This window comes from Strix uralensis, chromosome 3, assembly GCF_047716275.1.
Source record: "Strix uralensis isolate ZFMK-TIS-50842 chromosome 3, bStrUra1, whole genome shotgun sequence".
NCBI classification, from domain to species: domain Eukaryota; kingdom Metazoa; phylum Chordata; class Aves; order Strigiformes; family Strigidae; genus Strix; species Strix uralensis.
The window spans coordinates 128005611-128030716 of NC_133974.1; the positions used below are offsets into that span (position 1 = coordinate 128005611).

General features: G+C 39.8%; 1 protein-coding gene across 6 annotated transcripts in view; it reads left to right on the top strand.

Moving 5' to 3' along the window:
• Positions 1-360: 360 nt before the first annotated feature.
• Positions 361-25106, top strand: part of KIF16B (kinesin family member 16B) — a 142252-nt gene continuing 117506 nt past the window's right edge. For all 6 annotated transcript variants that reach the window (XM_074864366.1, XM_074864367.1, XM_074864369.1 and 3 more), the window contains exons 1-4: positions 361-475; positions 16395-16464; positions 17465-17578; positions 21681-21797. In XM_074864366.1, coding sequence (XP_074720467.1) covers positions 429-475; positions 16395-16464; positions 17465-17578; positions 21681-21797 — 348 coding nt within the window. In that variant the 5' untranslated portion in view covers positions 361-428. The remainder of the gene's footprint in view (positions 476-16394; positions 16465-17464; positions 17579-21680; positions 21798-25106) is intronic.

The window sequence follows — 25106 nt, forward strand, 5'->3', positions numbered from 1 at the left end:
AGAAGCTCCCATGCACTCACCCCCAGTAACTGCCGCTACCCCCGTGCCCTTCCTCACCAAGGTTCTCCACCTCCAACCCCCCCCCCCCCGCCTTCCTCCTTCTCTTCCTCCCCCGCCCCGCCTCGGCCGAGGGCGGGACCGCGCGGCCGGGAGGAGCAACGCCTTGCAACGCTGTTTGTCCCTGCGCTGCCCCCATAGCCCCCGCGGGGAGGGACGCTGCGGGGGACAGGCGGGGGTTGCCATAGCGACATGGCCTAGGCCGGGGGGGCGGCCTGCGCTCGGCCCCGGCGGGCGGCGAGGGCCAGGACCGGGCCGGGCCGGGCTGGGCTGGGCTGGGCTGGGCTGGGCGGGGCGAAGCCAGGACAGGCCAGGCCAGGCCGGGCCGGGCCGGCGGCTCGAGCAGGTGCGGGCCCGAGCGGGGATGAGCCATGGCTTCGGTGAAGGTGGCCGTGCGAGTGCGGCCCATGAACCGCAGGTGAGTGCGGCCCGGCGGCGGGGCCTCCCCGGCCTTGCGCCCCGCGCCCGAGGGGCTGCGCGGCCCCGGGTGTAGCGCTGCAGCCCCTGAGGCGCCGCCGCTCGCAGGGGGTGCGTGGAACTCCGTGTCCCACCTGTGGAGGCGGTGACAGCCATTAGGGCGGGGGAGGTTGGTGGGGAGCTCCGCCTGGGGCTTGAGGGGTTTCCCGGCGCTCGGCTGAGCGGCTCTGAGTGGTAGGAGCGAGTGCTGGGAACGCCGCTCTTCCCCAGCAGACTGGGAAGTAGCTCCCCCGTTGTGCTGGAAGGTGGGGGGTCTTTCCTGGAAAAGTTTTCTGTCTCAGTCTTAAGCACTGGTTTGTCTGATCCTTTTATGATAAGGAAAAAGTTGCTTTGGTGATGATAGGAAAGCATTGAGAGGCAAGGCCCTGCCAAGGGTGGACAACCGGGCTTCTGAAATGTGAAAGAAGACTACTTCATCTAGAAACTGTAACCTCTTCTACCTACTTGAAAGAGAAAGATTGTTGTCTAGTTCATTTGTAACAGCAGCTTTTGTGGAGGAGCCATTATGGTAAAAGTTACTAGTTGGCTACTTAAGAACGAAGTATAGAAGAGGCAGTCAGCTCCATTTGCTATATTGACAAGAGTTTATTCCTGAGATTTTTCAAGGAAATAAACACTGTTTTCTCTGTTGAAATAAGTGCATAATATGCATGGTAGAGTTAATTTTTACTGATATAGTTTAAGAACCATGTGTAGAAAATGATCAGGTTCTACTGGCTTTTACTACTCTTACTTTTTCCCTTGTTCTGGAATGATGTAGCCAGTTAAAAAGGAAGGTGTTTTCAAAAGCATAGGCAGCCAGTCAGGCTCCCCACCTTTCCTTTCACTTGACCTGATTCTTGCATTTCATAAACTAACTATTTAACTAAAAAATATTTGCCAAGTTCTGAAAGTCAGTTGACATCTTGTCATTTTCAGTGGGGGAAAAACAAACCTTATGAAAATAAAGTTGATGCAGGTTGGAAGGGGAAAATATTGCAGGTTGGTTTCAAGTAGTTTAGGCAGTTTGATGGAGCCCAGTGGTTAGAGGTCAAGGGTCGGTGAATAATCTCATCACACCCTCCTGCTTCCCCCCTTCCCTCCCCCGAGTTTAACATACGGTTCTTGTAAATTTTTAAAATTTTTATATATGTACACTTCACTCTTTCTTCCGGAATCTCTGACAACAAGTAGCATAGGTCTTTAAAGTATTGCTAAGACTTGTTATTTGTAGTGTTTTGGTAGCACAGAGGTTTTGTTTGCGGACTAGAACTGTGATCTGCTAAGAAACAGAAGAGAAGGAGAAATGGAAAGCATATGGCAGAAGGGAAAAAGGCTGGTGTTTGCGATAGGCAGTGGAAACACCAACTGATGAAGTGTGAGTAGAAGTTTGCAAGTGTGGCAAAAGAGTATTTCAGACAGTGACTCTGGACCTGGCATCTGGATTGCACAAGGGAGGATAACTTGGATGGGGCTGGATCAGAGTGTACCTAGAAAATGATGAAAATTGTGATATGATGGAAAAGGAAGAGCTTAGGAGCAGGGCAGGCAGAAGCCTGATGTGATCAACATCATCTTTGACACCGTGTACTGGGTGGCAGTGAGCAGGCTGTGAATAAACTTATTCTGAAAACTAGTAAGTGTCTGTCTGTGGAAACAGGCAAACTGTGAAGAGCCTTCTGGTTCAAGTTGTTAAAACCTTCCTATTTATGGGATGGTGCTTGATGTTTATAAAACATTATCAGGAAGCTGGATTCAGTGTCATGGGATGTTGCTTTTAAGTTTTGAGTTTTCAGAGACACGTGCTGTTCCCCGTGGCACCCAGTACTGCAGCCTGGGACTGGTGCTGGGGCTGGTGGTGCTCTTCTGCTTCACTCAGCACTAGACTCGTGTGCTGTATATTGTAAAACTGAGATCCTAAGCCTTTAGAGGATCCAACAGCTTTTCCTACTGCAGTATTGAAGGTATTGTGTCCCCTAGGACTGGAGCAGTAATCATATTTTGCTGATATTGGTTTCCCCTGTACGTGTCTTCTCTCAGCTGTGCTCCCTTCCCCTTTGTGGGTTGCTGCAGTATTTTACAAAGGAAGGGCCTTTCTGCCCCTTCAAATGAAGTTTCCAATCGGGTGGCCATTCTGTGGCACTTACTTTCAAAATCTTTAATGTGATACTGTAGAGTTAAATTTAATTTCGTGTGTGTCTCTAAATTTGCTTTGGTTTGTTCGAAGCTTAATCATATAATGCAGCTTATTTCATGAGTCATTTTTAATTAGAGAAGACAGAGTTAATGAATGGTTATTGGTAAGACTCCTGCATTATGGAGCAGTTGCACTGTGTGGTGTCATAGTACTGCTAATTGTGTAATAAGTCATGAACATGGATCTTGGAATGAATCATGTGATAGGGAGGGGGTTGTTGTTTAAGGATTACTTGCTGTTCCATTGCTTAAATGACAAACTTTAATTTTTTTTTTTTTTTTTTTTTTTCCTGCTGTGATTTTAGTCTTGTTCTCTAACTTGGCCTGCAAGGAATTTGTTCATTTCAGTGCTGTTGTCAAAGCCCTTGATGGTTCTTCTTAAAGTAGTTAACATCCCAAGTTGTGTTACACAGAGGTTACACTAGAGGTTTTTGAGTATATCTCTAGATAACATAATAAAAATTACATCTAATGGCTTTACAGTTACTGCTTTGGAACCAGTAGTGAGCATGAGTTCAGGAAGTTGAGTTAGTCGGTTTCCCTCATTCAATACTGAATTGCAATGACAGCCTTTCACTCTGTGCTTATATTTTAATTTTTATGTAAAGCTGCTAAAAACCTGCCAGCCAGCAGAAGACTAGGTTTTCTTCATCGAGTAGAAATCTGCAGGGAGGTTGGGTTGGGTGGTTGATGTATTTTGCTCTGGCAAGTTAATGGTTCTGGTCACTATTATTTCTAAGGTTAACTTTCCAAAACAGTCCTTAGAAGCATTCATTTATTATCCTATAATATGGAGGACTTGGCTGGAGAATCCCATATCAGTCCCACAAAATGCAGTTTCTCATGAAGATCCTGTTGTTTCTCAGAATAGCCATTTCCTGGGCAAAAATTATGGGATTATAGAGAAGTGTAATCGACTTCAAGGCACTTTTCTGTTCACTTACTGAACAGATTTGGGTTGCTGGTTACTAGTCACTGTCTTTTGCATAGTGGGAGATATTTGGCATCCTGTTAAGCCTAACCTAATTCTGGCTCTCTGTTTTGTATTATGCACTGCATCTGCACAGTTCAAATAAATACGCTGCTTTATGTTCATCTGTTCAGAGTCTTTTAAGATGAATAAGGGCGTAATCTTCTATTTTATGTCACGTTTTCTCTGCATGAAAACTAGAATTCAGTTAGTATTCAGGAAAACCACTTTTATGCTTTTTTTTGTCAGTTAAAGCCATGTAAAGTATGCTAAATAAGAAAAACAGTTTTGATACTTAACAAAGGCACTATCAACTTGATTCTTTCAGATACTGTCACTAATTCTTGTTCCCCTCAATTTCTTAGCTCTGATAGCTCCATTCTATTTGGCTTTTAATTCATGAAGTAATAGAGGAAAACAAGCTTTTTCTGATTTTTAACCTGTTTCATCTGTTTCTTGCATTTCATAAACTAACTACTTAACTGGTTGAACAAACTAAACGAGGGTCATATGCTGTCCTTACCTGCAGAAGATGCAGCTGACATCAGAATGTGGCTTTGTACTGCAGTAAGTTTTTCCCTGTGTTTATCCAGTGCTCTGGATTTATTTAAATGAGCTGTGTAGTCTTTCCCACAGCTCTGTTCTTATTTCTAATATAATGAAGTATAAGTTCCAATTTGATTTAATTTTTGAATCGTCACTTTTTAACCCTGCATGCACACACTACTTAGATTTGCTCTCCAAACAGAAGTGACTGATGGGGATGGCAGAAATGCGTCAATGGCTATAGTGCTCTACATGGTTGCACAGTCATTCACAATTACCCCATGAAGATTTAACAGCTTTTATGTTTGAGAGTGGGGAGACAGAGGAAATGTGTTTTATTGCTTAGAGAAGGTTTTTGTGTGACTCTGGGATTTGTTTGGATTAAAAGCTATGCTGATGTCGATACTTTAATCCACAAATACATTCTGTATGATTATTCATTAGACATAAGGCTGGCCCTCTTGGTTTTACACTATTACACCTCTCAGTTATGCTTGTAAGCCTAAGTAACTCCTCTGCATGCAGAGCTGGCATCAGAGTACCTTGGGAAATTTAGGACCAGTGTTATCTTTAAAAATAACTGCTTGCACAATCCAAGCCTTAGTATCAATAGCAGAGTTTTCAACAGCTCAAATTAATATAGCAATGCAAAGGACAGAAATACAAAATAAGCTGTTTCATTTTACAAGGAACATGTGACTAGAGTGTTTTTGTACCAGCAAAAAGAGATAAACAAGTAAACAGTGAAGAGCCAGCTGAAATCTTAATTTCTATTCTGAACGTTTGCAAGTGATTTAGGTAGGAGCTGACTGCAAGCATGAAAGTGATAATTAACTATCCATGCTTTTTAGAATTGGGAAGAGAAGCCAAAGACGTACATGGAGAATATTTTTTAGAATTTCCAGTGCAGGGAAGAGGGGCCTGAATTGGTGTCTCATGATGAATTGCTGTGCCTAAAATACACAGTAACCTATGTACTGTGTATATTTCTCATTTTCATGGATTTATAGAGTGGTTTGGCAAAATGTGTATAACATCAGTGTAACATAGGTGGAGTGAGAAAAGATGGACTGGTTACAAGCAAGAACACCCGTAGTTAAATATTATATTTGTCTCTGAAGTGCTTGGTGAAATTTTTGCTGCGTCTGTTTCTGAGCACTGATTGTTGGTTGTTGCTCTTAAGAGGTGTCCAGAGTGATAGCAGAAGCATAACTCAGAGCTTAAATATGGCCAAGTGTTGCAATACTGTCACTTTCTGAACTACAGTACCGATGAGGATAAGCCATTTATCAGCAAGCTGAGTTTGCTGTTTATGTTAACTCTTTGAACTTCCGTTTTAATAATGGTGCTTGTGATTTGATTTATAATCATGTACAATTTCTCTGCTATAAGAAGTTGAAAGATCTGTAAGGGTAGGTGAGGCTCTGGTGTGCCTGGGGTGAGTGTACCTCTCTCTCTTGCCTCTGCCTTTATCTGTGGGTGAGTCTGAATCCAATAAAAATCTGCTTTGATGCTGAGTTGGCAAGATAAACTGACTCTTCTGAATGTGACTTTTTCACCTTGCCATATTTTGTGTCCAAAACCTTGAACCTGTTTAATGACCTCCAGCAGATTTTCCCCTTTGGAAAAGTGTTCCGAGTATAGTTCTCTCCATGGAAGTAAGCTGTACATATATATGTATATAAGGACCTTCATCAGTGTGCTACTTCTGTTGTTAGCGTTGGACCAGTGCATAAAGGTGTAGACTCTGATCTGAGTTCTTGGATCATGTAAAGTTGATACTAAGAGAACTTGAAGTCTCAAATGAGAAGTGTTTTTAGTTTTGTAAGGTACATTAAGAAATGGTTTTATTTTCTATTTATTAATAAATAAATCTATAAATAAATTTTATTATTTATTTCTTTCACCTCTACAAAAGGAGCGAACAGTAGGATGAGTTTTACTCTACAGTATGGTCATGCAACCCTTCTCAGGAGAGGCCCTCTAGTACAGGGAGGACCAGAGGAGTGAGCATCAGCATGACAGCGTACACATCATCTCTCCTTAATAATCATGCCTTTTACCTGACCTGCCTGAAGATGTGCTTAACAGATGGGTTATGGTTGGCAATGGCTTGGTGATACCCAGTGGGTATGGCCGGGTTCTCGGGTGGGGTTGAGAGCAGTGGGCTGCTTCATTAATTTGGCTTTGGCAGCTCAGCACAGTGAGGCTGCCAGACATGAGAGAGCACAAAAATTTAGTACTTGTTCGGTTGTGAGAAAGAAGTGTAGAATCTGCTCCGTGTTTCCCTACAGGTGAAATGAAACAATTGTTGTACGGCCACGTGTTTAAGTTGTAGGACTTTGAGAGAGAGCAAAGGAGAGGTGGGTAGGACACACAGGGGTACCTGTTCTGAAGGGGCTGTTGGCCCCTGGTTTTGCTGGTACCTGACCAGTGCTAGGAAGGGCTCTGCTTGTTAAACGTGGTGAAAATGTGTGTTCTTCGAGCATGGGTACCAACAATAAATTGTGACATAATTATGTAAAAATGCCCTCAAAGATTATAAAAGTCTCAGTGATGGTAGTTTATGGCTGTTGTTATTGCTGTCTGTAGTTCTGAAATGAAGATGCAGTTGAGCTAGCAGTGTTTGCTAGGAAACATAGGTGCTGTGTGTTATGAGGCTGCTCTAAATGGTATCTACGCGGATCATATATTTGAGAAAGGGCTGTAGAAAGCTGTGTTACAAGGCTGTAAGCAGCCCATTTAAAAACTGAGGAAAGGCTGGAGAACTTGCTGTTGAAGCAAATGAAATAGAAGCAACAGCTTGCTCACAGTAGTGATGACTCAAACTTGTAAGAACTAGAAAAGAAATAGAGAAGAGCATAGTGGGCTTACAGAAGTCTTGGTTGTCAGTGGCAGGATTAAGTAAGAGGTGACAGAAATCTTATAATCAATATAGTAGCATGGCAGGTGATTGGGTTTTAAGGTTTTTTTGGCGTAAGGGTAATAAGTAGTAGATAAATAGTTCAGGCCTGGTTATGTAGGAATGGAAGAAACAGCAGCCATGAGGTGGAAGGAAAAATGCCAAAGTTATTTCACTCAGTAGTTTAAGGAGAACAATGCAAAATGTAAAGCAGAACAGTCACTCTCCTGAAGAATTTGTGTTGCAAATGGTCTAGCTATGTGTTTGTTAAAGAGTGGTAAAATGCAGTATTGGACAGCTGTGTTAAGGAGCTAATGAGAGTATGGCCTTTGCTAAAATGGGAAGTTAAAGCCAAATAGAGAAACCAGCACCAATGATAATAGTTGGCTAGGAATTTGGATGCCACAGGTCAGGATATTCTAGAAAAACTTGTTGGACTTTCCTTAGGCTTTTCCACAATAGCAAATGTCAGCAGCCCTGAAGCAAGCTGAAACTTAGGGGTACAAGCAATAGAGAATGCCAGCACTCTCTGGTGGTTTGTTTCTCTGGAGTTTCTCACCTGTGCTAAAGTACACGATCTTTGAACACCAGTGGTTTGTTTTCCTCTTCTTTCTATGCCCTTTTCCTCTGTGGTTAATCTTTGAAGTTTTTCGTTTAGAAGAAATTAATTTGAATTTAGCAGTGTGCTACAGTCACAGTGCAGTTCTTGTTTGCAAATATACTGCAGAGCCAAACACTGAAGCTGTGGTTGGCACTTCCCCCAGCAAGCCCCTGGGTCAATATCTTGTAAAGTCCTGTTTCTGGAACCTCATTATCTGAATTATGTTGGAAAAGATTAACAAAACTGACAGGAATCATCGATTCAAAATATTGAGCTACGTATGTACTCTATGTGTTATGACCACCGAAATAGATTAGGAGATGCAAATCTAGAAATATTTACAGGGCTTAAATGTTGAAAAGAGGAATTAAATATTTAGTTATGGCTCCTTCATAATACCTTGGGAGTAATGGAATGAAGCTAATAATGGATCAGCTTAGCAGTAATTCCTTGGATACTGTTTAATGAGATAGTGCAGGTTGTGGAAGAGTCTCCTGAGGGGAATTGAAAGCCCAGGCAGTTGGGAAGAGCTAATTCCTTTGAAGAAAGTCGTTACAGGAAATGATCTTGCTTGAACGGGAAGGTGAGACTAACCTGGGTGACTTTTAAGTAGCTCCAGCGCTTGCCGTTCTACCTCTGACCTCCTCTGCAGTGTTTTTGCACAGCTTTATAGACAGGAGAGAGAATAAATGGGGTATGCAGTCTTTAAAACGGGATCTTGCCTTTTCTTTCAGGGAGGGAGAGTCCCAAGTGCAGAGCTTTATCCTGGTGTTGGTGAGCAGCAAAACTGAAGCAGACTTAACCGCTGCAGAAGGAGCTCTAAGGAGTTTCAGCCAAATACTGGGTTCCCATTAACTGAAGAGTTAATGCCTGGGACTGACAGTTAATCTTGCATAAACCATCAAAGATTGGGAAGCCCACATACAGCCTCTGTTTACATGTGCTTATTTTTCTGTCCTTTTTAGGGCTTTAATGCAAACGCTTCAAAAGTTTTTCAAGCCTGTGGGATTTGTCACAATCGCTACCTTGTTTCGTCTGTCCCCCTCGCTAGTATTGAAGAACAAAGATTTTCCAGTGCCAGCAGGGCTGGAGCACCATGGCAGCGTGGGCATGTATGGGGCAATGTAATTAAACCAGCCTCATTTACAGTTTCTAATCCCCAGAACTCTATGATCTTAAGCATTTTGACCTTGAAAACGTAGTTTTAGAATAACGTTTCCTATTTATTTCAGTATTATCAAACACATTGCCAGGTTGCCTATGCATATCGCTAAAATAATGCACAATAAAATACTTTCAAACTCTGCTTTTTGTTGAGAGCTCCCTCAGACTAGCAGAGAAAAAGGTAATGTGTCTCTAGCTTTCCTGATGAAAGGAAGAGAGAGAAAGGTGAGTTTGTCGATTTCTCAGGCTTTGTTTATTTGAAGTTAAGGCCAGTTTTGAAATAAATGGGATTAGCACTCTTCTGTTTTAACCTGACTGAGCTCTTGGATTTGAAGACTCTTAGAAGTCTGAGTAGCTGAAAGGCAGGTATTGTTGGTAAGAACAGCTGACTGAATTGAAGAGCAAAGTCCTGTATTTTGCAGTAGCTATGAATACAAAGCCAGGGTTATTTATTGAGAGAGGGCTTTTCAGAGTTATCTAACAGGAGGAGAGCGTACATGGCACTTGACATCTTAATTGCTGATGGGCAGAAGTTCTTAGTGTTGAGTACTCAGACACTTCAAATACTGCCTGTATGAAGACTCTTCTCCAAAAAGTTTGTGTTGTAAATACAAAGCAATAATGAGATACAGAAACCTGGAGGACACCCATCATTTTTTCTGTATGCTTATACATTTGAAAGATATTTGTACTTGGATAACTGGAGTAATTTGTTGTTCAGTTCACATTGCTTTTATGTGTCTCAGTAGAGGAAAAGAAAAACAGAACAATAGCCTTACAGATTACTTGAGGGGCTAACAGATCTGTGAGGTCAGGCATTTTTTTTTTTTTCTTCCTGAATTCCTAGTTTGAGGACTTCCTGCCCCAAAAGACAAGGGCACTGCAGGGAAAAAAGTTATTTCTTTGAATCTTTCTTTGCTGTACACAAGAGTTTGTCAATACTGTCTTTATGACTTGGGATAGCAGGAGTAAAAGATCAAATCGGAAGAAACAATATATTAAAAGCAAAATACCATGTGGACTAAAATCCAGGAGTCCTAGAGAAACTTCATAGTGTCGTAATAGTTACAATGAAATTCCAGGATGTCATTCAAATCAACTTGTTTGTGTCTCAGGTTATATTTTATGTTGTTTCTGCCAAAGATGAGCATTTGCTACACTTTCTTAAAGGCTGACATCAGAAAAGAGGGGGTTCACATGTGGATATCTTAAAACTTAACGATGTGGGACTAGTTCCTACTGGTGAGACCATTACTGAGCCTGGTCTGACATTCCATCTATGCAGGCAAAGCAGAAAAGTCACTGAGCAGAGTAGTCTGCTAATTGAAGATGAAATATTATTCAGGTTAATATGTGATCACTGACCATGTCATGTTTGGATACAGTAACTTTTTTATTTTTTAAGTTACCTGTTAATGAGGACTTAAAAATTTACTTTTGAGGCTACCCGCCAGACCTCATCTGAGTTGTTGGGTGGTAAAGTCTACCTATAATATTATTAAAAATACAAATTTAAAAAGCAGGTCAGGTACATGATTTAATGTAGTGACCAGTAGGTATGTGTTACCACAAGCATGCATAGTTTCCCCAAAAAAGCTAGTTATATCATTTGACAGAAGACAGCACAAGGACACCTGTATGTTCATTTTCCAGGAGAGCCTTACTGCTGTAGATTAAACTACCGCCTTTCAGTATTGTTGGTAAAATTTGTTCTTATGGCTGAAGGCATTTAATCTAGGTTGTCCTTCATACAAGAACTGGTATGTGTGTACTAGTATATAAACGTGGGGAATATTTCTGTTTCATGAGATGTACAAGATTTCCCCTGTTTCTGCATTCTCTGTCCCTGGGTTTATTATTCTGGTTTCAGCTGCACTGCGAAGAAAGTTCTGAGAGTAGCAGAACTCTCCCATTTAACTGTTTGCAAAGTTTGCCAATGCTTTTTATAAAACCTGTATCACAAAAGGGAACGTGAGTATCATTATAACTGCACTAGCAAATTATTATGTTGATCACAGAAAACCTTATGCCCCCACAAAATATGCTTTGCAACAAAACCCTCTTTTAAAGTACAAAGTATGCCCACAATTTCTTTCTCTTACTAAGACAGAAGCGCAGTCGTATCCACAGAAAGCTGTTTCTTCTAACTTCAGTCCCCTGGATTTTTTTTCTGTTGTTTTCTTGTCTGGCTTCTTGAGGTGAAATTGAGAGAGATGGCACAGCCCGTCTGTCAGCCAGTCTGGTCTCACTAGCAGCTTTGGAATCTGTTGGCCAGTATCAGCCAGATTTGACAGCTTGGTAGGGGCCTTCAAGATAATGAAGATGTGTTGTTCAGAGGAAATGGGCGGCTGTAAAAGAGTCTGCAGAGCCCTCCTGAACGAGGGGGAAGCTGCAGCCCTTACCAGCTATTAGAGGATCCACCTAGGAACCTCCCCTCAAACTGAGTCCAAAGGACATCTGGTTGTACATCAAGCAGTACAACTGCAATGTGTAGTTGTTAATTTTTAGGCTATATTAGTGTAAACATGGCTTCAGTCATTTAATTAATGGGCTTTTAGTCTTATCGGTCAACAGCATGGGGTCCTTTTGAGCTCAGGATATTGCCCTGCTATGGAGACAACTGCTTTTTTTATACAGTGTAATCATGTAGTACCAATGACTCAAGCCACAGTGGATTCCCAGAATGTGATTAAATCAGATTGCTTGACTTGTTCTGATTTTAGGTCTCAGTCAACAATATATTGAAACTATTTGTTATTGATGTTTATGGAAAAAAATCACTTTAACCCCAAGGGTAATGAAGATGTTTTATATGCAGGCCACCAGATTTGTGTTTTTAACTGCACCCAGATATGAAATCACATTTTAAAAAAACGTATTTTCTACAAAATGATTCGATAAGCATTGAAGTTAAAAAAACCAAAACCACAAAACCAAACAAAAACCTCTGGATAGGAAAGAGAAATTGTGTGATATTTTAGGCTGCACCAACTTTACTTTTCTTGTAGTTACAGAAAGTAACAAAAAATTTCTTGTGTAGGAGGGTTTTTGTTTGACTTTTTAAAGCGCATGGTTGAATTGAATGTTTGCCTTTTAAGAGTTACTCACAAAGGGAAGTGCTCTTGGTCTGTGTAATTCAATGGGACATCAGGGCAAATGTACAGTAAGGATGTTACCCAACTGCAAGAAAAAGCCAAGTTCTTTCTGTGACTCTCTTTGTGCTTGTTTTTCAGTCAAATCTACCTTGAATTCTCCTGGTCATTAAGCAGCCCTCATGCTTTCACTTTGTGACCCCAGAAATACACCTGGGTAGTGAACAAGCAGAGTGATAAAACTGGACATCCGTAACATTGTGCCTAAAATGTGAACATAAGAAGTAGCAGGCACTTTGCTGAAAAGCCGTTGATCATGGTTGAGTTGTTTTTGCAAGTGCTCAGACTATGTTTTTGAGTAGATGAAAAACGAAATCACACATCTGCTCTTCAGTATAAACCTTTTCCAATAGATGTTCCATTAGATGTCTACAGTTAAGTGAATTTTCAGCAGTGTATTTTCCAGACCCTCTTTCTGTTTTGACACAGAGGTGCTCCACAGGCAGTTCAGGTAGTGCCTGTGTCCTTGTCTGTGCAGCCTTGGAGGTTTGCTGCAGTGGTCTTTTGAAACACTGTTTGGGAAAACTGTTTGCACTTTCTGTCCTGTCCTTTTTGGTTTTTCCCCTCCCACCCCCCATATGAAGTGCATCTCATTCTTTCTGTTCTCAAGAGTCATGTCTGACAGGTATTATGGTGATCACAACTGATTCCTATAGTATCAATGTGATGGAAAACATAATATAATGATTTTCTAATGGGATAAGCTATAATAAATGCTCTAGTGTCTGAATAATACAGAATAGATTAATAAAAAGCCACTGTTTAAATAACTGAACCTTCCATTGAAGGCCTTGAAGGAACTTAAAGATGAACTTGGGAGAAGATCAAACACATTTTGCATGTCTGTAATAGGGATTTTTCTAAAGCTTCCCTTGTTGATTTATGTTTGACATAACGGTGCTTTTCCATGCTCTTCTCCCTTCTCTCTGTGGGAGGATCTTCGGAAAGTCTTCTGGTGGACTGAGTAAGTGACATAATGAAGAGGGGTCATTGAAGGTTGCCTGGAAATGTGAAGATAGTGCTAACATTTGGCTGCCTGTAGTATGATCTTGACTAGATGCCCATGGAGGTGCAAAAACTGCTCTGGTCTTTGCCCTGAAAATAAGCAGGGAGTATAAGGGAAGGAGAGAAACTTGACATGGAAATACCTATGTTGGAGCTTCTTCCATGAAGTTGCTGTGTTTTGATATAGCTGCTGAATCATCTTCAGTTTGGGGCAGTTCTTCCTAACCTACATGCCACATGTGATGGAGAGAAATTATTAAAACTTTGCCTAAGAGAGCCATTTATCAAGTTATCCCATTATAAGACAAATATGCAAGTTCTTTTAAGCGTATCTTGGCACTAATATTGATATTGTTTATACTAAAGTGCCAGTATTATTTGAAGTAGTTTTTCTGATTATTTTTTTTTCTTTTTTTTCTTTTTCTTCTCCTCCTTTCAAGTAATTGCTAGATGTCTAGCCGAATTTAGCAATAGTGGAGGGTTAATAACAGCACTGGGCTGATGTATTTCCTGGTGTCTGTGCCAAGAAACTTGCCTGCTTGATCACTTTGTAGTTTGGTTAGGGGCCACGGGATCACGGGTTATAAGTTTCCTTCCCTTGTGATACTGGAACTCCACGTGGTGTATGAAACAGCAGCGAGAACAGCCTGGAGGCTGGCCCCAAACACTGCTGTGGGAGCAGATTGCGCTTAGGGGGAAGCAAGCTTTCTTAAATCATCAAAGCGTTAATTGTGAACTAGTTTTGGCAGCTGTCCCCTTTACATGGCTTTGGGATGAGGGGGATGGAATTTGTGGGGGCAGTCTTTGGTTAGCAGCTGGGGCTTGTCTCTGGACAGGGGTAGGGTTAGTGGTTCCTATGGATGCTGGAGGAGCAGCTGGCTCTAGGGTTCTCCTGGCCCTGATGGTTTGCCGAAGGGTACCCAACATTGCAGTAAAGCTTGCAGCCTCAACCTTTAATTAAGGTGGAATTTGCAATCAGGACTTTTTTGAAAGGGACTCAGCCCCTGGTGAGCAGGATTAAATGAGTACCTGGAAATAACTGTCATCATGCAAGCAGTTGTTTTTTATGGGATCCTTTCAAACTCTTTATGTGTACAATAAATTATACTTGGCTGTCTCATATTAAAATGACGCTTTAGCATTTGATTCCTGTTAATTCTTTTCACGTCTCTCAGGTTGGCTTATTGATTCTGATCAGAGTATTCCTGTTTCAGGTTGTCCTATCCCTTCCCCTACAAAAATGTGAAATTCTACTTAGGAAATTTTTTATCGACTAATGTTTTACAAGGGCTTTTTTTTTTTTTTTTTACTTTGAAATCCTCATTCGTTAGTAATGTTTAGTAATATTATTATGAGTGTTATCACAAAAATTAACGACTGTATGCTTTTCAGAATTCTGTGTAGTTCATATATGGGTGATAGACTTTAAACATTTTGTATCAGTCTTCCGCTATTGAGTAGCTTTAGGTTTTGTAATATGGAGATCTGGCTAGGTCTGGGAAATAAAGCACCAACATATTTTATTGTTTCCCCTCGTATACCTCAAGCATGAAGAAATCCAGACAAAAAAAAGCAATAATTCTGCCCCAAACTTCTTCCTGCCTAGAGTCCTTCCAAACTTCCTGAAGGAAGCAGATTACAAATTATATTTAAAACAAATTTTCATAGTAAGATAGACCATTTAATTGTGCCACATTACTTACTACACCTTTGCTGAGCAAGTAGTCACAGACAGATAAGAGACAGCTGAGGAATCAGGATGAATGGTAGCCATCCACAGGCTACATTACTGTGATGCTAAAATCTATTTCCTACTAAAAAATACCATTGGAAACTTTCCCTGTTTATTACTCATAGCTGTATTTTAGTATTTCAGTCTCTTAAGAGGAGACCTAGTAAAAGGTACTAAGGATGACATGGAAATGACTAAGAGGCATCTCTTAAGGCATGCCTCTGGTGTTTTCCTGGGGTAGATCTAAATTTGGTTGTATAATTCTGTAATTATTACAGTTACATATGTTATTATATTAGAAAATAACAATGTATTGATATTTAAATAAGCACTTTTATTTGCCTAATCTTTATTCATTAATGTAGATTTTAAAATGGGTTTGCTTTTCTTTAGAATTTCTACTGGAAAACTTAATGTGAATAGAGGGTAGCTGCAGAGTCAGCTGAGGAACATGGACTTGGGTGATCCAGTGCACCACGAGGAAGAAAATGTCACACTCAGGTCTTCCATTACTAGGAAGAAATTTCTGTTTTTTCATTTTGGGTTGGTGCAAGGGGATGTCCAGTAATTGCTGCGATACCATGCAGTATGGTGAAGCAGCACTTTATTGCTTTAAAGCCCTCTGCTTTCCTTTGCACTAGTTGGCACACCAGTTTGTCAGGTGACTTAGCAGATGGTTTTGGAACAGGAGTGTCTGTTAGCATTTGGGGAGTGAGGTTTTCTATGGTGTGTATAGCAGTCTTCCTCTTCTGGCTCTTTTTTTCACGTGCATGCTCTTAATAGCACAGGAGATGTTATGCTCAAGGCTGTCATTTAAGAGCAGCTTGTATTACTCTTATGACTAATGAAATCCCATCTCTAGCAAGCAGGTTGATACATGCTGGTTTTAGACACTAAGCTAATGATTTTTTTATGATAGTTTTGAAAACAGTTGAAACCAGCTCATGTGAAATAGATGCAGGTGCATGAAAATGCTGCTGCAGAACTGGACTTTACGATTCCAGAAAGAAAAGAGTGCTCTGGGAAGCAACAAACCTGTGTAACACTCCCTTGGTAGCAGAGCCTTTCTCCTGCACTGCCATGATGCGTTGCAGCTCAAAAAATATGTTGGGTACCTCATTTCTAAGAGAGTTTTAAAATACTGGGGTTTTTTTGTTTAAATATTTAGTCTCTGTTATGTTACACATGTAGCCTATATGGGTAGATGGGAACTGCCGCTACTAGGATGGTGATAAGAGGTTGGGGCTTATCCTGTAACATTCTGTTTTGCAGTTCCTTAGAGCCACATAATTGACTTCACTGGGCTTTGGATCAGGGTACTTCAAATTAAGAGCAAACCACTTAACTGACTTGCAGAGTCAAACTTCTGAAGCAGGTTTCCCCAAGCTGCTGCTCTGTTTCTAGATGAAGGGATTTGGAGGCAAGCCCAAGTACTTCAAATATATCCCATAGCAATAAATAAACATTGGTCACAGCAATTAAAAAATGAAATAAAAATGAATTCACTTGCCACTTGACTGTGGCAAGCAACCTGTTGAGTGGAAATATGACTGTGGATGATTGTGATATGTTTTAATTAACATACTCAAGTCTCTTTTTTTTTTTTTTTTCAGGGAGAAGGACCTTAATGCGAAGTTTATTATTTCAATGGAAAAAAATAAAACGACAATCACAAACTTAAAGGTGAGTAAACACAGTTTTTAAAAGGAACTCTTAACTGAATAGCTCCCAGAATATGAGCAGATGAAACAGTGGTACTCAGGGCACTGTGGAGAACAGGCCTTAGTTCTTAAAATACAGTGTTGAAGTAATCCTTTGGGGAAACCGGTTAAACTGTTAACTTGCTGCATCATGGTTTTCTGAAAACCACTCTGTAGGCTGTATCTCATAGGTTTTTCTAAGGTTTATCACTCTGGTCATTACTTAGCTGGAAGATGAAAGCCAATGATAGAAGCAGGTGCATGCCTGGTAGCTATTAAACTTTTGCTTAGACTCTGTAGAAGTCTTCTGGAATTCCCATGAAAATGAACTAAACCCAAAGTACCCATCACTGCTATAATATTTTGACGGTATATTTTAACACTTCTCTCAGCAAGAGAAATCCTGCACAGCAAGTAGATTTTTGCAAGATAGTTTCCAATGACAAATATATGAAAAGGGAATTCAGTGTGTGGTTTGTTTAGACCGATTCAGATCGCAGTGAATATCGCTGAAGTATTGTGGTAGCTGTCATGTCTTGAGCATGATGATAGCCTTAAGCAGCAGCTATGTAACACCATTTTAATTATGACTCCACTGCTGTTCGCAGTGCAAAGGTGTCTCTGGCTCCTGTTAGTTACATGTGTAGGATAATCCCTTACTATAATCTGAATTTTATATACAGGACTGATTTAGCTGAATCTAAGTATTGTGACAAAAATGTACTGTGGTGTTAGCAGCAGTAAGCTAAAATCCAAATTAATCCTGCTATACTGTCTTGTAATGTGACTGTCCTTCTTGCTGAAGGGTATATCTGTTGCTAATTTTTTACTGTTGTTGGATTAATAGGCTAACTATACATTTCTAAATGTGTATAGCCCTATGTTAAATTTGCATTCTGATTATTTATTGTAAAATGTTTTTAATTACTTTGTCATATTACTTTGTTTTTAATTACTTTAGTTACTTTTTTTTTTTAAAATAGGTACCAGAGGGTATTACTGGAGAGACAGGACGAGAAAGAACTAAGACGTTTACCTATGATTTTTCCTATTTCTCAGCAGACAGCAAAAGTCCCAGCTTTGTTTGTCAAGAAATGGTAAGATTTCTGAATGCTAATAATTGATTTTTTCCGTTCCCTTTTCTTTGGCTTGAAAGCATTCTTTGAAACCTCTTTCCATTGAAAGTGTTTGTTGTGTAATTTAGAAATTCCCTAGGCACCCGAGAATTTGAATTTTGTTTTGTTTTTTGTTTTTTGTTTTTTTTTTAACTTCTCTAATATTGTTAAGTGCTGTGTTTTACCATACAGCAGGCTAAATGCCTTCTTTCTAGTTCTCGTCTGATTTGTCTTGTAAGGTCAAGTTAGAAAACTTCTCTGAGTGCTAGATTTGTTTTTGAAAAAAATCAGTTTTGAGAAACAAGCATATATGTTTAATTCACTTAGACAGAAACATTCTGTTATCTGGTTGAAGTGGGGTTTTTTTTGTCCAAAAGTCTTGGTACACATTGAAGAAGATTATTCTTTCTCCTCCCTTGAGTACTCAGCTTAGGAAAGGACAAAACTGCCTGTCTTCTTGTACACTCGGAACAGAAGATCAAACTCAGAGCTATAGGCATTATTTAGATGACAGATAGACCCTCCCTGACCTTGCATTTCATGTGAACATTGAACCTTTATGCTATTTCACATGCCCAAATAAATTTATTGAGTAAAATTCCAGTGTTTTGTGGTTGCTATCTTCTCTTTTGGTTTTGTGGAACTTGGGATGCTGTAAGCTTCAAGTGCGAGTATTTTTTTTTTTTTCCCTTAACATAATGCAATGGTTTGCTGGATACACTGTAAGCCAGTTGGATACACACCTTTTTGCTATGTACCCCATTTATTCTGTAACTCTCCAAATCAGGGGTACTGGTATGGCTAATCCTAAAAAGCCTCAGAATTAAAACTGATAAATTTCTGGATTGTTATTTCTTGATGATGTTCTTTTTAAGTAACACAGTTTTTGCTAGATTCTCTGAAATACCAAGAAGTATACATTTATTTGGGTATTGATGTAGAAATACCCTAATTACTTTAGCACTGGCAAACTCCAGTAGTAGTGTGTTTGAGTGCAATGATTGGAACCCTAGTTTCTAGGGGATGTTTTTAAGCAGGTGGTTCAGACCATATGGCTTTACTAGAACTTTAGCAAATGCTTTAAGTTGAGCATGCAGATAGTTATTTATTTTAATTAAAGCAGCTTTGATCATGTATTTTTCTGCTCTGATTCCAAGAGATTTTGGTTGTGGTTCTGCAGATGCAACAAATGATTGCCTTAAGTTTGCTCATACAAATCAGTTAGGGTCTCAGTTTAATATTACTTAGTTTCATGAAAGTGCATATAATTCTCAATGATAACTGAGTGCCATATCCTCAGTTCTTCCAGATATAGATGAGTACATCTCCATAAAACAGTATTAATGATGTATCAATGCATATTTGGAAAAGTCTGCAAAATTAAGTTGTTCTTAGGCAGCAATTGTGGCTTAGGTTTATGGATATTTAATTATTGGATCCTTTAGGTAGCTGTTTCTTTTCCAGAAGTATCTGAAGTCAGGTAAGCTATGTTAGACAAGACCTCATGAGAAGAATCTCAGGAAGAGAGTCCGTTGTGGTGTTAGGTTGTTGATGTTACAATACAGATGTTTTCCAGAATCTGAATGTGCTGTGAAATAATGAAGTTAATGCTTGTTAAAACAGCCATTTGCAAAGGAAACTTGAATTAATATAAATGGATATCCAAGTTGTGTCCTGTATTGATGTCCAATTTCCACATGCAAGTGATAAATTAAGTTTTCCTTATTTTAAGTTTTTCCTTTTTGGTGCCATTCTGCCTCTGTTTCAGAGCAGGTCAGATTGAGGCAAGATCAGTATAACTTACCCATGTAAGGAGCTTACAGGAAAAAAATAAATTAAAATGCCCATATAGGGATTGCTGCAGCAGCCTTGAGCAATGATTTTTTTTTTTTTTTTTTTTTTAAAAGCTGTGAGCTTTATGGTTCATGGTAACAGGATGCTAACAATGAATTCTAAACATGGCTTAGATGTCCATATTCAATATTCTGCTATTACAGTGTGTCCCACAACCCCAGACTGCCTTCTTCATCCTTACTGGCAAGAATGCTAAATTCGCTTGCTCAGCCACAAAAATATTGTTGTCCCTGTGTCAAGTGTTGTTTTAATTACAATGTATGCAGCACGTTGAAAACAAAAGGAATTTTCAAACCATGGGAGTGCAATTTCTAAACAAATGCTGCACAAGCTATTGTTTTGTTTGTGTTACTCATTTCATATTTAATTGGAAGACTTTGTAGTTAAGCTCTTATCGAGTTGCTGCAGAATTTCCAGTTTACTGCACCAGTGGCATAGAAGAAGGGTGTTTTTCATTCACATTCATCTTACCATGGAATAAAATTGATCTTGATTGTTGGTAATGCGGTTGCTTAGTGTGCTTTGTCCATGATTGTTATATTTTTCCACTTGAAAGGCAGAAAAATAATAAATTGAAGTCTGTCTAATACTACATGCCCCATTAATATGCCTTGTAGATGCAAAATGTGCTTTAGTATTCAAAAATTAGAGTGGGAGTGGCAGTCTGCCATCAAGCTACTTAGTTTGTATTCCTGGAAGAGAAACAAATAGAATTTTGATGTTTACTGCCCTTTTGTGACAAACCAATGTCCCAGTCGTTTGGTTCTGACAAAGTCCCATCCTAACAATGTCTTTTCTTTTAACCTGTGTGTTAAGCCTCTGTAGTCAGACAACACTGACTGTAACTGTCCTATGTACTACCTCTAATCACTTTGCAAGACATACACAAACTTTTAAAAGGGAAAATGCAGTCAAAACAGTAGTGCATAAAGATTTGGTCCAGATGGTGATGTAAAAACTTGCACAATGAGAAAGGGAAAAGAGGGGAAAAAACAAAGGAGCAGTTACTCAGGAGGAAGAATTCAGTAAGATGCTACTTTGCAAGTGACAAACGAAAGGGAAATTGTGCTTTGGCTGATCTTTATACTCTTCCTCTTTGGGAAGTGTAACTGATGACAGCATTGTAACTCCTTTGCTCAAGGGAAGGTCAAATTAAGTATTCCAAAGGCATACTGCAACTGAGCATTAATGATTAAAGAAATTACCTAGCACTCCTTCAGGGGAGGAGTAGCATGATTATACTGTGCCTCTGCCATTCACTATTAATAATGACTTGTGCATCTTGGTTAATTTAAACCACATACACTGTGGACTAGTAACCAAATTATGTGAAGCATCTATGAGATTTTTGAAAATCATGTCTGAATTGGGAGACCCAGATAAATATTTTCATTGAGAGAAATGCTGCACCAATTATTACTCCTTGCCCAGTGGGCCAGTGTGGGGTGTGGATGGAAATGAAGGGTAATGATAATAAAAGGTCAGGAATCTGGGAGGGATACTGCAGCCAGTATTGCAGAGAAAGGTGGTGAAGGCATCTGGTGAGAGCTGAAGTTATTAGGTGAGAACACCCTCCCATATTATGGGATGTGGAGGAGGTGTCCTTACCAGTTTGTAAGGTTGAGGACAAAAGAGAACGGGCTAGCTGATAAAAGAGGGTCACTTACCATATAGAAAACATGTTTCCATGTTTGCCAGCCTAAAAAGTATCAGTATGTAAAAGCCAGTTAGGGAGGAAATACAGAGAAAATAATGGGCCATTTTCTTACACTTGGTTAAAGCAAAAAACTAAGACCAAACAAACAAACAAACCCCTCCAAAATCACAAACCAAGAAACTGACAGGATCACTGAAATATTTCCTTTTGAGAAGGGGCATTGTAAAGATACAAAAAGTGAGTAGATATTAACAATAAGGAAAAGTGAATAAAGTATCTGAGACTGCTGAAAGAAATTGGAGCTATAGAAAGAAGGTAGCGTTTTTTGTTCTTCATGTCAAGTAGATTTCTGACAGAAAAAGAAGTAGAAAATATACTGTTGCAGTGCTGCAAACTAAAGTAAAATCAAATATTTTATTTGAATTACTAATTTCCTGTCCTATAGTAAATATCATTGGTTGATGCCAACAGCTTATATTATGGTAGTTTATTGTTTAATATTTGCTATGCTCTACTGATAACAACTTTTTTCCCTGAGCTTCTGTTATCTTAAAAAACTTTCTTTGTTTTTAGGTTTTCAAAAATCTTGGTACAGATGTGCTTAAATCTGCTTTTGAAGGTTATAATGCCTGTGTTTTTGCTTATGGACAGACTGGATCTGGGAAGTCCTACACTATGATGGGAAATGCGGTATGTTGTATTTTCACAGAATCACAGAATACCAGGCTGGAAGGGACCTCAAGGACAATCTGGTCCAACCTTTCTTGACAAAAGCACGGTCTAGACAAGATGGCCCAGCACCCTGGCCAGCTGAATCTTAACAGTGTCCAATGTTGGGGAGTACACTACTTCCCTGGGGAGATTATTCCAGTGGTTGATTGTTCTCATTGTGAAAAATTTTCTTCTTGTGTGCGATCAGAATCTCCCCTGGAGTAACCTGTACCCATTACCATTTCCATGTGACTCATTGTGAAAAGGGAGTCTCCAACTTCTTTGTAGCCACCCTTTAAACACTGGAACATGGGGATAAGGTCTCCCCTAAGCCTTCTCTTCTCAAGGCTGAACAAGCCCAATTCTCTCAGCCTTTCCTCACATGGCAGGCTGCCCAGTCCTTTGAGCATCTTTGTGGCCCTTCTCTGGACCTTCTCCAGCCTGGCCACATCTTTTTTGTGTAGTGGGGATCAAAACAGAACACAGTATTCCAGGTGTGGCCTGAGAAGCTCTGAGCTGAGTGAGGTAATGACTTCTTTATCTCTGCTGGTGATGCCCTTGTTGATGCAACCCAGCAACCCATTGGCTCTCTTTGCCTCTGCAGCACACTGTCCACTCCTATTGAGCTTGTTGTCCACCAGGACCCTCAGGCCCCTTTCCACAGAGCTGCTCCCCAACCGGGCAGATTTCAGCCTGTGCTGCACTCCTGAATTATGTTTTCTGAGATGCAAAACCTTCATTTGCCTTTGAACTTCATAAGGTTCTTATTAGCCCACTCTTCCAGCCTATCCAGGTCTTCCTGCAGGGTGGCTTTGCCTTCTGAAGTGTCCACTTCCCCACTCAGTTTGATATCGTCAGCAAACTTCATCAGGATACACTTGGTCCCATCATCCAGATCACTTATGAAGATATTAAACAGCATTGGGCCCAATATGGATCCCTGGGGGACCCCACTTGTGACAGGTTGCCAGTTTGTAAAAGAGCTATTTACCAGCACCCTCTGGGTGCGGCCTGTCAGCCAGTTCCCCACCCACTGCACAGACCACTCGTCTAGACCATAACGCATCAGTTTCTTTAGGAGAAGGCTTGGGGAACCATATCAAAAGCCTTGGAGAAATCAGGTAGACAATGTCCACCACTCTTCCCACATCAACTGAGTAGGTTTTTTTTTTTTTTTAATCCTGTAGCAATGCATTGAAATTGTGCTATTGCAAGAGCATGTTTTTTATGGAATCCTGTCTGTATGCTACTGACTCCCCATGTGTCATACCTGCTATTAGCAATCAGAGGTTTTAGAAGCCGTTTCTTTTATAGGTAGATATTGACAGTTGGAAGAAGTGTCTTTAAGTGCTCTGTTATGCTGGACAAAAAGCAATAATTTTTGTTCAGTAACAAACCCAATAATTTCAAATATTACTGCTGATTTTCTATGCCCAACACGAGACAAAAAATTAAGATGCTGATTTTGAGAACATGAAAAGTTAGCTCTTTCCAAAGAGGTCTGTTTTTTAGATCTCTTTCGAAGGGTCGGAAGTTTACAATAGTTCCTTGACCCCTGTTCAGAGAAGACTATCAAGTGAGAAGTAGAAACTGGGGATGAGAGTAACTAAATGTAAGTTTCAGTAAACCATTATGAGATGATACAGTAACTTTAATTTTAAGGGTTAGGTGCTGTTGAGTACTGCAGTGAAGACCCTGGAGCAGTTGCCTCTGTGACTATCCAAGAACGGAAAGAACCCTCTAAACTGTTGGGAGTAGAGCGGTTTAAAAGGGCCGACTGATGAAACCTGTTTGTCAGGCAGCCTCTACAGGTTTCATTCTTTAATCCTAGGGAAAAAAAATACATCATGTCTTCTTCCAGCAGAACTGAAAAGGGGAATATTGCCACTTGTCCTTCCTTACATAGATCACTCTTTTGAAATGTAGTAAGATTGGCCACTTTGCACCTCCTTTAGTTTAGGAGAGTAAATTAGATGTAAATCTTTTTCTTTCAGTTGCCACAGAATAAGTAGCTTTATATTTAACTTCAATATGGTAAGCAGAATAGACTTTTGTAACCAGAAAAGATCTTATGACCTAGATGTGGATTTCTATTTCAGAAATTTATAAAAGTGACAGTATTATGAGACTACCTCACTATATGTAATGACCGCAATCATCAAGACATTTTGCAAATGAATAGGTGCTGAAGTTTGTTTGACACTATTCAATAATAAAGGTCTAATCTTCTTGCCATGATACATAAATACTTTAATCTGGCTTTGTACAGAGCACGTATAAAATATACTCAGCCGCCAAGTTAAATGTTTGAAAATTGACGGCCCTGTCAGAGAGACTACAGTGCTGTAAGAAAACTTGAATTGGAAATAAATTTTCTTTTTTCTCTACTTCTCCTTACAAAGTATGAATTCTGTTGTCATTTTGCTTTCAATATCTGCTGTTCTTGGCTCTGGAAGGCTTCTTCTGCAATACTGTGCAGCAATCATTTCAAGAAATATGTGGACCAGTTGGAATAAGTCTTGAGCAGAGATACTGAAATGATCAGAGATTTGTAAAATGTGATCTGTCAGGAAAGTCAGACTTGCGTATGCAGAGAAAGGAAGACTGTGGAGGAACAAAAGTATTCCAAGATGTGAAAGGCTCCGCAGAAAGAAAGGGAATAATTTGTTCCCTATGTCCAAGGTAGATGGGTAAGAAACAGTACATTTAAATTGCAGTAAGGAGTTTTCTGGTTAGATAGCACAGAAGGAAAACATGCTTTTAATGATAAAATTCAGTTCTGGAGTGAACCACCTATTTTGGTTCTACAGATTTCCATGACTGTAAAGTCTGTAACCTAGAAGAAAACTGTCAAAGCTGTAGTTCATCCTGCCCTGGAGCTGTAGGGGGTGAAAAGGGAGAAAATGTTTAAATATGGCTTCTAATAAAGAGCGTACATTCTGTAAGATGTACATTTTACTGATAAAATATGTTGGGAACTGTGTGTTCTTCCTTTCTCATCACTATATTGCTATGGTTGAAGTTACTCAATTAGAGCTAATATTTCCTATTTTAAGACTCTCTTTGCAATTGCTAAGTTATGTCAGACACTAATGACTTGCCTAAAACTTTGTGATGGATCTTTCATATTTTTTCCTTAAGCTTTAATTAAAACCATTCAGGTGTTCCCACGCATGAGATGAAAGAAAAGTCTTTTTCTTCTTCCTGTGTTAAAAAAAAATAAAATGTGTGTGGGAATTTCCAGCACTGAACCCTGAAACTTTGTCTGGAGGTAGAGATCAATACATA